At 36.1% G+C, this 14,238-nt stretch overlaps 1 protein-coding gene across 1 annotated transcript in view; it reads left to right on the forward strand.

The window, feature by feature from the left end:
- The window catches only part of GOPC (golgi associated PDZ and coiled-coil motif containing), a 45,072-nt gene extending 32,485 nt beyond the window's left edge, over positions 1-12,587 (forward strand). Inside the window, exons 5-8 of the mRNA XM_068985085.1 lie at positions 1,247-1,342; positions 2,637-2,801; positions 6,331-6,511; positions 9,524-12,587. Coding sequence (XP_068841186.1) covers positions 1,247-1,342; positions 2,637-2,801; positions 6,331-6,511; positions 9,524-9,654 — 573 coding nt within the window. The 3' untranslated portion in view covers positions 9,655-12,587. The remainder of the gene's footprint in view (positions 1-1,246; positions 1,343-2,636; positions 2,802-6,330; positions 6,512-9,523) is intronic.
- The last annotated feature ends 1,651 nt before the right edge of the window (positions 12,588-14,238 follow it).

The raw sequence follows: 14,238 nt of genomic DNA on the forward strand, positions 1-14,238 counted from the left end.
ACAGCCAGGTTATATCCAATTATATATACGACTCTAGAATTCTAGAGAGAACTCTTGAGTTGAAGATGACTAGGTAAATCATCTTCTGAAACCATGGGATTGATTAAGTCACCCAGGAAAAGTATGTAGAAAGTAAAAAGATGGAAGGAAACCACTAAGGAGTGAGGGAAGGAAATGAATCACCAAAGACAGAAGCCTGAGATAGAGCTGTCAGATATGGGCCTTCCAGGCAAGTAGTATAATGGTTCAGTTCAGTTCAGTCGCTCAGTCGTATCCGACTCTTTGCGACCCCATGAACCGCAGCACGCCAGGCCTCCCTGTCTATCACCAACTCCCCAAGTCCGCCCAAACCCATGTAATGTAATGTACACCAAAGTATAATGGACACCGAAAAAAAGAGGTTTCAGAGAGGGGACTGTGAACAGTATCAACTTCTGCAGGGTTCAGAAGGGCAGTGACTAAAAAGTATTCATTGGACGCAGCCACATTGGTTACCAGTGACTGCAGAGAAGACAGCTTCGGTGGAGCAGGTGGAACAGAACCCTAATTACAGGTTGGAGTACTGAATATGGGAGGCAAGGAAGTAACTACAGTGAGGATTAACTTTGTGTAAAGGTTCAGGAAAGATGGAGGGTGGATAGAAGGTAACCAAGATTGTGGATGGTTTAAGGGTTTTTATATGTTTTGTGTTTGTACATGGTCTGTGTTTTATAGCTTGATGAGGCTTGACATTTTTTCGTTTTAGGGAAGGAGCTTGTAGAGAGAGGGAGAAAGTAAAGGTACCAGAGAAAGAATTATTGGTGGAGCAAGGTCCTTTAGTTAAGAGGTAGATTCCAGAGCTCAAAGAAATGAAAAGGTAGTTAATGCCCAATTGACATTTTATTTTTTCAGTTCTATAAATAAGTTGAAATGGATATAGATCTTAAAGCTATTTTCCAGTGAAGATAAAGTTACCTCCTTTTATTTCTTAAAGATATTGTTTATCAGTTCATGGCAGTAGTTTCTTTTGTAATGTCATGTATAAATAGTAAAGAAATTAACAAGAGGGTGAGAAAATCATGTACATTCACTATATTAATAGAACCACTATTTTTGGTTTCCCATGTTATCTGTTAATTACTTTCTTAACATTATATTGTGTATCCATTACAGGAAAACAATAAACATTTCTAAAAGCAAGTTACTCTATATAGTATATAGTTTAAGTACTACTAATTTTTCTTCTTTTTTTTTTTTCTCCAACAAGGATCAAGACTCTTTAAAGAAAAGCCAAGGTGTTGGGCCAATTAGAAAAGTTCTCCTCCTTAAGGAAGATCATGAAGGCCTTGGCATTTCAATTACAGTAAGAAGTAGTGCTTCCAGTCTCCTTTTCTCTACACTTCTCTAGTATAATCACATTCCTTTGTTGAACATCTTTGGGAAATAAAGTTTTCTTAATGTATTTTCTAAATAACTAAACTTATCCCCATGGGTAATAGCACTTTTGTGTAAACATTTTTTTTTTTGGTATGTAAATCTTCCTAATAACTGTTAAGTATTACTTTAAAGTATTTTTTCAGTAATCACTGTTTATCATTTTCATTATGACTCACGTCATAGTTCTCCTCCACATCCTGTGATGCCTGTAAGAGCCTTTGGCATTGGATAGGACTGTTTTCTTCTGTGTTAAATGACCCCAGAGTATGTTGTTCTTTTCTGTAGAGTATTTGCTGTCTTTCTCTTGTCTCATTTCTTGGCTGTCAGATTTCACTGGCTCTCGGGTCCAAGTATTTCTCTTTTTTAATGTTGATTCCTTTACAAACAATTGTCTTGGATGGCCTTTTTGAGAGCAATCTATTTTAAAATATGTATAACTAGAGTAATACGTATAACATATAACTAACTAAAATATGTATAACTTTTGCTGTTCAGTGCTTTGTTCCAAAGCAATAAGTAAGCTGGCTTTCTGTACTTAGTTAGGCACTGCAGAAGTTTATTTACTTTCTGGTATTGTTTACTGTATAATTGTTTCTTATAATAAAAAGTTTATCTAATAGATATTTATTGAATATACCTACCTTTTTGAGTATACGTCCCTCAAAGAGCATAAGTTTAGTAAGAGAAATAAGACACACACATAATTATGATTACAGCTAGAAAGTGAAAGGTACCAAATGCTGTATTTCATTAATTTTGCATTGCATATTTTTTCATATTTTAACATGTATGAAATTCAGATTCATCTTATAGGTTTTTTTTGTGGAACATAAAATAATGGTGTTTTTCTTATGGTTCATTGGGACTTAGGTTTGATAAAATCTGATAATACTATGGACTACTAATACATAAAATATTTATGTTTAAGAGAGTTAAGCCAGTTGTTCTTGTTTGTTTTTCAGGGTTCTTTTTTAAAAAAATTCTGTAATGCATTTTAAAAAACACATATATGTTATTAATCATTTTACTTAGAGGTAATTCTTTGATATTCATGATAGTTTGATTTACCATTACCTAAGTAGCAAATAGGATATCACTCAACATTTATAGAGGCAGTATAGTTGCTTATTGAAATGTTTTTAGAAAAATATTTTATCAGAATAGTATGCAACTATACAAAGGTAAACTAGTTTGCTGCCTTTTTTTTTTTTTTTGACTAGGGTGGAAAGGAACATGGTGTTCCAATCCTCATTTCTGAGATCCACCCAGGGCAACCTGCTGATAGATGTGGAGGGCTGCACGTTGGAGATGCTATTCTGGCTGTTAATGGAGTTAACCTACGGGACACAAAGCATAAAGAAGCTGTAACCATTCTTTCCCAGCAGGTAAGTTCCGTTTATATAATTAAAATTGGATCTCTCTGTTCCTTTTTGAGTCTATTGAATAGATGATATAGATGATAACTTCCTGAGGAGGTTTCTCAGGTAGTAAAGTGTTTATCTATAGATACTAGTTTCCTTTGACTTGACCCTTTTTTAGAAGACATTCAGCCAGATTTACTGAAAAAGATTTTGTTTGCTCTTCTTCACAGCTGTATAGCTTTGAGCAAGTTCAGTTCAGTTCAGTCAGTTCAGTCACTCAGTCGTGTCCGACTCTCTGCGACCCCATGAATCACAGCACGCCAGGCCTCCCTATCCATCACCAACTCCCGGAGTTCACTCATACTCATGTCCATCGAGTCAGTGATGCCATCCAGCCATCTCATCCTTTGTCGTCCCCTTCTCCTCCTGCCCCCAATCCCTCCAAGCATCAGGGTCTTTTCCAAGGAGTCAATTCTTTGCATGAGGTGGCCAAAGTACTAGAGTTTCAGCTTCAACATCAGTCTTTCCAGTAAACACCCAGGACTGATCTCCTTTAGGATGGACTGGTTGGATCTCCTTGCCGTCCAAGGGATTCTCAAGAGTCTTCTCCAACACCACAGTTCAAAAGCATCAATTCTTCGGCGCTCAGCTTTCTTCACAGTCAAACTCTCACATCCATACATGACCACTGGAAAAACCATAGCCTTGTCTAGATGGACCTTTGTTGGCAAAGTAATATCTCTGCTTTTCAATATGCTATCTAAGTTGGTCATAACTTTCCTTCCAAAGAGTAAGCGTCTTTTAATTTCATGGCTGCAGTCACCATCTGCAGTGATTTTGGAGCCCCAGAAGAATAAAGTCTGACACTGTTTCCACTGTTTCCCCATCTATTTCCCATGAAGTGATGGGACCAGATGCCATGATCTTCGTTTTCTGAATGTTGAGCTTTAACCCAACTTTTTCACTTTCCTCTTTCACTTTCATCAAGAGGCTTTTTAGTTCGTCTTCACTTTCTGCCATAAGGGTGGTATCATCTGCATATCTGAAGTTATTGATATTTCTCCTGGCAATCTTGATTCTAGCTTGTGCTTCTTCCAGCTCAGCGTTTCTCATGATGTACTCTGCATAGAAGTTAAGTAAGCAGGGTGACAATATACAGCCTTCACGTACTCCGTTTCCTATTTGGAACCAGTCTGTTGTTCCATGTCCAGTTCTAACTGTTGCTTCCTGACCTGAATATAGGTTTCTCAAGAGGCAGGTCAGGTGGTCTGGTTACTTCCTTAGTGCTGCAATGTCCTCATCTGAGAGCTGGAAGGATTAAGTATGTTAATACATATAAAGTGTTCAGAACAGGACTTGGTTCTTGGAAAGCAAAACAGCGTTAATGACTAAAACACTATATAGATATGAAGTATTATAGAAAAAACAATGCTAGAAGTGGATTGATTTTGCAGTCATAAATGTTAGAAGTCAAGCATTGTTAGAAATCTTTTAACCAACCCTCTTATTTAAAATGGATGAAATAAAGTTCTTAGAAATTAATTTGCTCAAGATTGCAGAATAGATTAAAGAATTGAGATTCATATACAAGAGTCATATTTGTTATCCAGAGATGTAAAAAATGTTTTGTTTTTTCTTTCAAGAATAGGTTTGAGGGAATTAGAGAGGTGTTGGTTAGTACATTGAGATGTTCATTGGATCATCAGTATAGTATGCCAGAGCAGACTTGAATTTCAGAGTTGAAAGTGAATTTATAGCTCATTTAGTTCAGTTCTACTTGAGGCATAAATAACTACAGTATCACTAAATGAATGTGTGTATGTTGTGTGTTCAGTTGTGTCTGACTTTTTGTGACCCCATGGGCCCACTAGACTCCTCTGACCATGGAATTTTCCAGGCAAGAATACTGGAGTGGGTTGCCAGTTCCTATGCCAGGGGATCTTCCCAACCCAGGGATCAAACCCACGTCTCTTGCATCTCCTGCATTGGCAGGGGGATTCATTACTCCTGTGCCACTTGGGAAATAATTGTATTCAGTGTTAAAGGGAGGATTTGTTGGTGATAATGCAGTCTGTTTCATCATTTTAGACTGCTGATTTTTAGAAAGCTCTTCCTCATATTAAACCTAAAATCTGTTTCTTCATGACAGCTACCACAGACTTGATTCTGTCATCTAAAGAACTTTACTGAAGACCACTATAATGTGGGAGACCCAGGTTCAATCCTTGGGTTGGAAAGATCCCCTGGAGAAGGAAATGGCTACCCACTCCAGGATTCTTGCCTGGAGAATTCCATGGACAGTACAGTCCATGGGGTCGTATAGAGTGGAACATGACTGAGTGACTAACACTGCATTTACCGGCTCCCCAGAGTACTGTTTTTAAAGCACTGTCTGATGAGGGGGATTTAAGAATGCAGCACTAGTCTCCTTGAGTTGGTGTTTTCTCAGTCCGTCTTGGCTGTCATCCTGCAGTGAGAGTGGGATGAATGGCTGCTGAGGTCAGGGGGACATAAACAGGCAGTTCATGAGCTGCAGTTCATGAGATACAAAATTTTATGGAAATGCTGAACACATGTTAAAGTTCTGAAGGATAACCTTAAACTGCTGGGAAAGAGGAGCACCAAAGAGACTTAGTGGTAGCAATTTAAAAAAGAAACAAAAAAAAAACGGCATGCTTTCTTTTGAGCAAAGGCAGGCCGTAATTTTCAGAGAATTGCAAACACTGGTCTTGTGGTAGTGATTGTAGTCTCTTATTAAGTGACAATTATAGCTCAGAATTTTTTTTAACATAAAATAATCTATAACTTTTTACTTGAACATGAAGTTGTTATTAAAGAATAAAATATAAATATTACACATTTAGTCTAGTATAGGAGAAAGAGCAAGGACTTCGGAGTCAATTTCTGTTTTTCTGTTTTACTAGTTCATTTTATTGAGAGTTATCAGCCCTCTCCAGGACTCACTCAGGTTTCTCGTTCATGTACAGGGGACTACAACAGAGTTGTTCTGAGAATTGAAGGATATAATTTTGAACAATAAACACAGTAATTGCTATTATTACTCAACAGAATACCTTGACCAACAACTATGTCTGGCTCTCAGTGACAGTTAAGGAAATGCTCAAGACCTATTGAGTAAGAAACAAGAAATCATTGTGTAGAGGTTTCTTGAATTAGTCAAAGAAAAGTTTGTGTGGTGCCCTTAGGTGCAACTTTAATATCTGACTATTAGATAGATTTTCTGAATTGCTACTATGTAAAGTATAAAATGACAAAATGACTTTTAAACTGAAAACTTTGTTCCAAAATTCTGTAAATTGAATAATCATCCTTTTTTGTTTTAGGTCTTTTGGGGAAATATTTTGATCAGGAGAAAGATCTGTAATACTGAAAGGAAATTTATGTGTACCTCTTGAGAGTCTAAAGTTTCACTGTTTGTTATCTCGAAAGGAGCTACATCTGAGGCCCAATCGTTGCTTCTCACCCTAAAGAATTTGGAAATCTTTTAAAGTTACAGTAACTTGGTTTTCTCATTTTCTTTTCCCCATTTTAGAGAGGAGAGATTGAATTTGAAGTAGTTTACGTGGCTCCTGAAGTGGATTCTGATGATGAAAATGTAGAGTATGAAGATGAGAGTGGACATCGTTACCGTTTGTACCTTGATGAATTAGAGGGAAGTAGTAATCCTGGTGCTAGTTGTAAAGATACAACTGGGGAAATCAAAATGTTACAAGGTAAAAATCACCATGAATGTTACAATTAATGTATTTGCTATCAATAAACTTAAAAAATATACAAGACTTAGATGTTCTTTGTAACACTGTTTTAATGATGGGTAAACCAGCATTAACAGAGTGGATAGTTTTCCCTTGCTAAATTATAGCTTTATTATACACCAGTAATTATGCCAATATTTTATTTACATGTCAGTTCTTCTAGATTCACCTTGGACAAATATATGAGCAGTTACTAAACTACAGCTAATCCTTGAAATATAAATAAAATTCAAGTTTTCTAGACAGAAACAAAGGCCAACATGCCTTTTAGAGTAGATACATCTTAACATCTTGCTGTTTTAATGCGCATTCTTCTCTCATAATGCAGTGATTTCACAGGCTGGATTTGAATAAGTAATTACACTGTTACCTCATGACTGTTATTAGAATCAGGATATGTAATCTTGAGGATTTGGGGTTTAGTTCCTTTGCTATCATCTGTACATATTTTAAAGAACAATTCTAGCACTTCTATATGGAGCAGTGGTGCTTAAATTGTGATCCATAGATCTATAGGGGACCCTGAGACCTTTCAAGGAGTCCTGGGATCCAGACTTTTCATATTATTAAATACTAAGGCATTGTTTGTCTTGTGTTGATACTTACCCTGATGGTGGTAAAACCATTGGTGCCTTAGTATGAGTCAAGGCAAGTAGCACTGCTCTACTAGTGATCACTGTGTTCTTCCTTGTCATCTGCTCAGAATAAAAAAGAAGAAAATGCCAGTTTCTTAAGACTATCCTCTATAAAATAGTAAAAGTTATTAATTTTATTAAATGTTGAGTATATGACTTTTTAATTATTTTGTGTGATGAAATGGTAAGTATGCATAGCACTGAGTTTATATGCTGAACTAAGATGCTAGACTTGAGGAAAAGTACTTAAGTGATTAATTTGCTAGCTGAATTAGCCATTCTTTTCATGGATGACAATTTTTACTTGAAAGAATGACAAATTATGGTTGTTCAGGATATGTGGCAGCCGTTTTTTTAAAAATGAACAAGGTGAATCCATCACTTCAAGAACAACTGACAGTATTTATTGCCAGTGATAAAATGTGAGCTTTCAAGTGGAAATCAGAATTTTGTAAAACACATACCAACCACCATGAGCTTGACAGCTTCCTGACACTTAAAGAGCTTTTCTAATAAGATTGGTGGTGATATTGATGAGTATGATTTTTTAATACAGTAAAATGAAATGTGTCAGCTTTTGCAATTGTTGCATAACTCAGGGATCTAATACTTTTGAAATGACCAGCATGTGATATTACTGAATCCTGTGTGGGTGAAAAGAGCCATTCAAAAGTGCAAGATAGACAAATGATTTTAATGCATCAGAGTGTGAAAGTTCATTGATATGGTTTTAGATTCTATATTGTAAAATTTGGTATAATATCAAAGAAGAATATTGACAGTTATTTGAAAAGGCTAAGTTACTCTTCCCTCTTCAGAGTTACACATCTCTGTGAAGTGGACTTCCTTCACATGCTTCTAACTGATTGAGTGAAAGCAGATATGAGGATCTAGCGGTCTTATGTAAAGCCAGACATTAAAGATACTTGCAAAATTGTAAAATTGTGACATTCCTCTGACTAAGTTTTTTGGAAATTAGAGTTATTTTCACTAAACAGATAATTTATGTTAACATTCATGGAGTTTATTACCATTTTTAACAAAGTAATTTTTATTTTAGATTTCTCAGTTTTAATCACCAATATGGTGAACGTTAGTAGGTCACTTACTATTAATAACCCACATGAAAAAACACTCTTTGCAGTTCTCAGTTCTTAAGAGTGTAAAGGCATCCTGAAGTCAGAAAGTTTGAGAACTTGCGGCATCGAGTGTTACAGTAGGCTGATGAACTGTTGTCCTTGTGGTGAGCCTGTGTGGTGTAAAGGGTCTGTGCAGAGACGGCAGTCGCATTCGGTCTCCCTCCGCATCTGGAACGAAACCATTGTGTCAGTATGCCAGCACCTTGCACTGCTGAGCTGCTTTTCTTTTGATTTTGTTGTCTTTTACCTTTTCTTCTGTTTGTTTGTTTTTTTTGTCAGGATTAGAAGGCTTGCAGCTGAGGCTTTTTTAAAGGGTTTCCCTGTCACCTATATAAATTGCAAACCATTTAAAATGTGACCCAAATAACCAAACATGTATAACTCTTAGGATACATTACTATTAGTGTGTGATTAGTGTGAAGTTGCTCAGTCTTGTCTGACTCTTTGCGACCCCGTGGACTGTAGCCCACCAGGCTCCTCTGTCTGTGGGATTCTCCAGGCAAGAATACTGGAGTGGGTTGCCATTTCCTTCTCCAGGGGATCTTCCCAACCCAGGGATCGAACCCAGGTCTCCCGCATTGCAGGCAGACGCTTTAACCTCTGAGCCACTATTAACTGATCACAAATCACAAGAAATGTATCCATTGGTTATCTTTTTAGCATGTATCCATGTTTCATAGCTCACTAAGCAGATTTCATAGTCAACTTTCATTTATTTGCAAGCCTATTATCTGTTTTGTAAATTAACCAAAATTAGTTTTAAATTTTATCTGGATGTTGTCTTACCAACAGGTTAGATTTAGTAAATAAACTAGTATATGCCTCAGTGAGCTGAAGTTAAATAATTTGAAAGCAAAATGTGAAAGAAAAATATACAGTTCCATAGGTATTTGTGTTAAGTAGAACTGATTGAATTTTGCAGTTGTGTGTATCAATTCTGAATTTCATGAATAATTTGGCAGGAAAGTTTATATAATTTTTAGATAGGTCAATAGATAATATTAAAAACATCTGTACAGTGTTGATGTCTGCTCTAAGGAAACATTCCTTTGTAAGAAATTGCTGTCTTGATTAATCTAGGGCCCCATTATTTGCTTCATATTACTATTATCAGTTACAGTGGACTTTCCTTTGTTATTGCTCAACAGAAGTATGATTTTTTTAATTAGGAAGTATTTGCTTATTTTCTCTTTCAGGATTTAATAAGAAGGCAGTTACTGATGGACACGAAAATGGAGACCTAGGAGCTTCGAGTGAAACTCCTCTAGAAGACAGTGCTTCTAAATTAGATGATCTACACAGTCTGTATCATAAAAAGTCTTATTAAATTGACTGTATCTTCAGACAAGATTGTTAATCAGACTATTCTGAATTTGGGGCACCAGGGAACATGGTGACAAAGACTATACAGGATTTAAGGAGGCTGTTTATTGCCTAAATGAAAGGCGGGTACCTCAGGGCTTCATGTGAACAATTCTAAATGCATAAAACTCCCTGTTTTCTGTGGTATACCATAATTAGCTATTGCATGAAAAGCAATTTTGATTTTCTTCAAATTTATAAAGTACCAAAGCATGTGTTTCCCGAAAGGATAGTATTAGGCTCTTAAGTACCAAATGAAGCACTACTGTTTTATTTGATTCCTTTTCCATTTAGTAGAAGGACAGTGCTAACTGGAATTTTTTTTTTTTAAGGAATAGCCTTTAAATATAAGAGAATAAATGAATTCATATCGTATGTTCCAGAATGTTGTGTGATGTTTCAAAGGACAGAACTTGCCTCAGTGAATTGCAGAAATGTAGGCTTGACTTAAATTTGTTTTTTAACTGAAAGAATGGTTTCAGTGTTTTGTTTTTTTTTTAATTTAATGTGCTTCCTGATGTCTAAATCAGTTCTTAATGATCATTTATTATAATGAGTTTGCTTTTCAATGTTATTCATGCAGTACAGAATAGTTTTCTTTAAGCAATCCTGTATCAATCAATGCTGCACTAGAAATAGTTTCAGTTATTGTACTTTTTAGGTTTTTTAAAAGAAATGCAGATGAGTGTGAAATATCCGTTCTCAATTATGTTGATTTGTGTGCGCGGTATTGGAGCATTATGTTATTAATGTTTAGTCACAAATGCTTTTTTTCTGGAATCCACGAAAGGCAGTTTTATTCATTTTGAGTTGTTCATAATGTTTGTATTGTGATAGTCCTAGCACTTAAAGGTACATTTTTTTTCTGGCGGTAAAAGCTCAAATTTATTACTATGTCAATGAGATACATTTAATTCAAACAGCAGTTTTCTCTCGAAGTATTGATGACTAACTGATTTGCCAATAATCTATAAATCTGAGGCACTGGTGGTGGGCAGGATAAAGTGAGCATGTTTTGATATGATAATTTTTTGGTTGGCTTTTCAGTGTTAAGTTTGACTAAAGTGCTTTTCATATGCAAACTAGATTTGCTACTTCTTTATCCCAGGAATCAGCTTGGAGTGCCTGCTCCCTTCTGTGCTGTTCCACAGGCCACTGTGCCCTGCAGGGAAAAGTGAAGAACCTTGCATTTGAAGAGATGATAGTTTTGCCAGTATCATTGTTTTAAAGAATATACATTTAAGGGAATATAAATTGGGAGAAGGCTTTTAGAGTATTATCAGTATCTCATTTCTAATATTCAGATGTTATGTGATACAAAACACATTCTCTTGTCTTTCCTAGATGCACTATATATTTGTTCATAGTTAAATCTATAAAATGTATATACTTTATTTGGTGGTTTTGCTATTTATAAATTTTATGTTTCACCTGTTACTCATTTATGGTTTGTTTTGGTAGTTTTGTTCATCTGTATATCACCATGTTAATTTGTAATAGGAAATGCACTTCATAGTATATGTGGTTACTGATATTAAAATACCTTTTAGCATAATAATATTGCCTCTGAGCAAAAACTAGTATTTAATTGTACAACTGAATAAGGCAGCCACATGTTATTGTTTGCGCCTGACAGGCTAGGACTCTTAAAAGAAAAATATTTCCTCCTTATGCGTTCCCCCTTCTCTAGCACATCCCCCCATGCATGATACGAGATCTGTAAACTGGATTTTAACCAGTATATTCATTCAGTCAAAAAAAATTTCCATTGTCACATATCTGAAAGCTTTTTTGTTGTGACTTGAAACGATGTTATTCTTATCTTTTTAAAACACCGTCTAGGATGGGATGGCCTTGGCAGTTTTTCAGAGAGTATCTTTTATCTACTAAGACCGAATCCTTAGAAAATATTAACCAAAGCCTTTTGATTTTCAAGAACTAATATGTCTATAAAGAGTTTTTTAAGAGCCTTGAGTTGGCATTTCTATGAGGACTCTGTGTAATGTAAAGGGTTGTATGAGGTAGTTATGATAGAAACTCCCTTCTTGGGCTGATAAACAAAATAAAAAATGTTCCAGTTAGTTTAAAATGACAGAGGTCAGTTCCCATTTCATTCCTGCTTCACCTTGGTTTGCAGCCTATGTGAGAGCACTGTTGCTCAGGGATTACTATGAGGTTCCCATCTGGTATTTAGAAAGTACTTGGTTAAAAGTTCCTTTTAGAATATATGGTCTTTGGGAGATGAACTGAGAATTACAGACTGTTTCCAAAGGTCTAAATGGAAACAGTTTTTATGTTTTCACATTTGTACGAAAGAAACTGATTTCTAGGACTAAACCAGATAAGGAGAGAACTGTTGCAAAGCCATTACAATTAAAAAGGAAAAAAAAAAAAAGTATACAGATACACACACAAACAGAATAGCTGAGAAAAAAATTTCAAGAGTATGAGGGTTGTATGTCTGTGTGTATAGTTAACTTCTACAGTTCTAAGTGTCTGTGACTTTGATGGCAAACAGCGTTTGGGTTATGAGATTTTAAAATAGATTGAAAAGAGATGAAAATTTTGAGATCCTTGGTAATGCAAACGAATGGTTTTGAAAAGAGATGAAAATTTTGAGATCCTTGGTAATGCAAACAAATGGTTTTGAAAAGAGATGAAAATTTTGAGATCCTTGGTAATGCAAACAAATGGTTTTGGCTGACTTAACAGTTGTCAAAAGTTAGCTCAGCGTTTCTTTGGTGCTGGTTCTACCCCCCTCCCACCCCCCCACTGTAGACTTTGTTTTCATGTTTAGAAACAAAATATATTGATTCATGTGTAAGTTGTCCTTATTATGTAATGCGCTATCCCAGCTACCCAGTTTTCCATATAGGGTTGGCCTCAAATCTATAGGATTTTTGACAAATGTACCATATCTAGTTGTGTTGTTTTACTGTTTTTTTTATTAGCCTGTAAATAAAGATGGCATCTCTCCTATATTAAAATGGTATTAATCTCATTTAAAAATAAACATTTTACAAGTCTTTCATGTTAAAGCTTTTCTTTATTTCCAGTAGCTTCTGTCATTTGTATCAGTGAGTCATGAAGGCCATGGTTGAGACTTCCATGCTCCCAATGCAGGGGGCTAAGTTAGATCCCTGGCCTGGGATATAGGGTCTCTCATGCCGCACAGTGCAGCAAAAAGAAAAAGAAAATTGATAGCCAATGTTGTCCTTGAGGATAACATTGATAAAAATTAAAACAATGAGGTATTTCCCTCGCGGTCCAGTTGTTAAGACTCGACACTTCCCATGCAGGGTATAAGGGTTCAATCCCTGCTTAGGGACCTAAGATCCCACATGCCATTCAGTGTGACCAAAAAATAATAAGAATAATAATAAAATTGTTTCTTATTAGATACTGTGTAAGAGGATGTTCATCCATTTTATCATCTAAGCATATATAATCTAGAAGTTCTCAAATTGTGTCTAATAATTTTTGGACATATCTATAAACTTTGTTCAGTTTGCTCCTCACAAGGTTTATATGTGGTCGTTTATAGTCAACCTAAGAACTAGGTGTAAAATATGTAGAAATGCTATTTCTTTGTCAAGGGTATTTGAGGTCAGTCAGGAGGAAAAACTCAAAAATGGTATTTTATTCTTAAGTATTAATTAATGTAAAGCTTATTTCAGAAATTTACTTGCATGATGAACATTTGGGGCTTCCTGGTGGCTCAGACAGTAAAGAATCTGCCTGCAGTGCCAGAGACACGGCTTCGATTCCTGTGTTGGAAATATCCCCTAGAGAAAGGAATGGCAACCCACTCCAGTATTCTTGCCTGGAGAATTCCATGGACAGAGGAGCCTGGAGGGCTATAGTCCATGGAGTCTCACTGAGCAACTAACACTTTCACTTTATGAACATATAAACATATTTATTTTTTTTGTCATTGAGTAGCTTTGATTCAGTCCTAATACTCTATGCTGTGTGTCAGCTCCCAGTTTACCAGTTTGGAAAAGTCTTCCTCAAAATTCATCTACATAGGATATTGTTCAGATCATGAAATAAAAAAGATTATTTGCATTTTCATTATTAATTAGTGTCCTAGACTAGGGGATTTTATAATTAACTTTTTTTTTTAAGCTGAGAAGTATTAGTGCAAATTATTACATGCTGTTGGTGCTAAATATTTCTCTAATAAATCTTTTTCAGGTGTATTTTGAGACCTTCAGTCATGGTTATAGCAGCCAGGAGAATGCGCCTCTCAGCTCTCCAGCAGGAGGGAACATAAGGGACTAAAGGCCCTGCAGCCGCTGCACTTGGTCATCCCCACCTTAACGCACAGTCTCTGCCTCTTGCCAGCCAGGGACTAAGCCTGGCAGGGAGATGACTCCTTCACTTTGCTTTTAAGACTACCTGACGGTCTTTTCCAGACTCCCTTAAGATTGTGTTATAGTCTCTAAGTCACTTTCACTCAGCCTTTCTTTTATTTACCTGCATCAGGGCCTGGTTGCCTCCCACCAACCCCAGCATCCCCACTGTTTTTCCTCTCCAGAGTTGCCCG

The sequence above is a fragment of the Capricornis sumatraensis genome, chromosome 13 (genome assembly GCF_032405125.1).
Source record: "Capricornis sumatraensis isolate serow.1 chromosome 13, serow.2, whole genome shotgun sequence".
NCBI classification, from domain to species: Eukaryota; Metazoa; Chordata; class Mammalia; order Artiodactyla; family Bovidae; genus Capricornis; species Capricornis sumatraensis.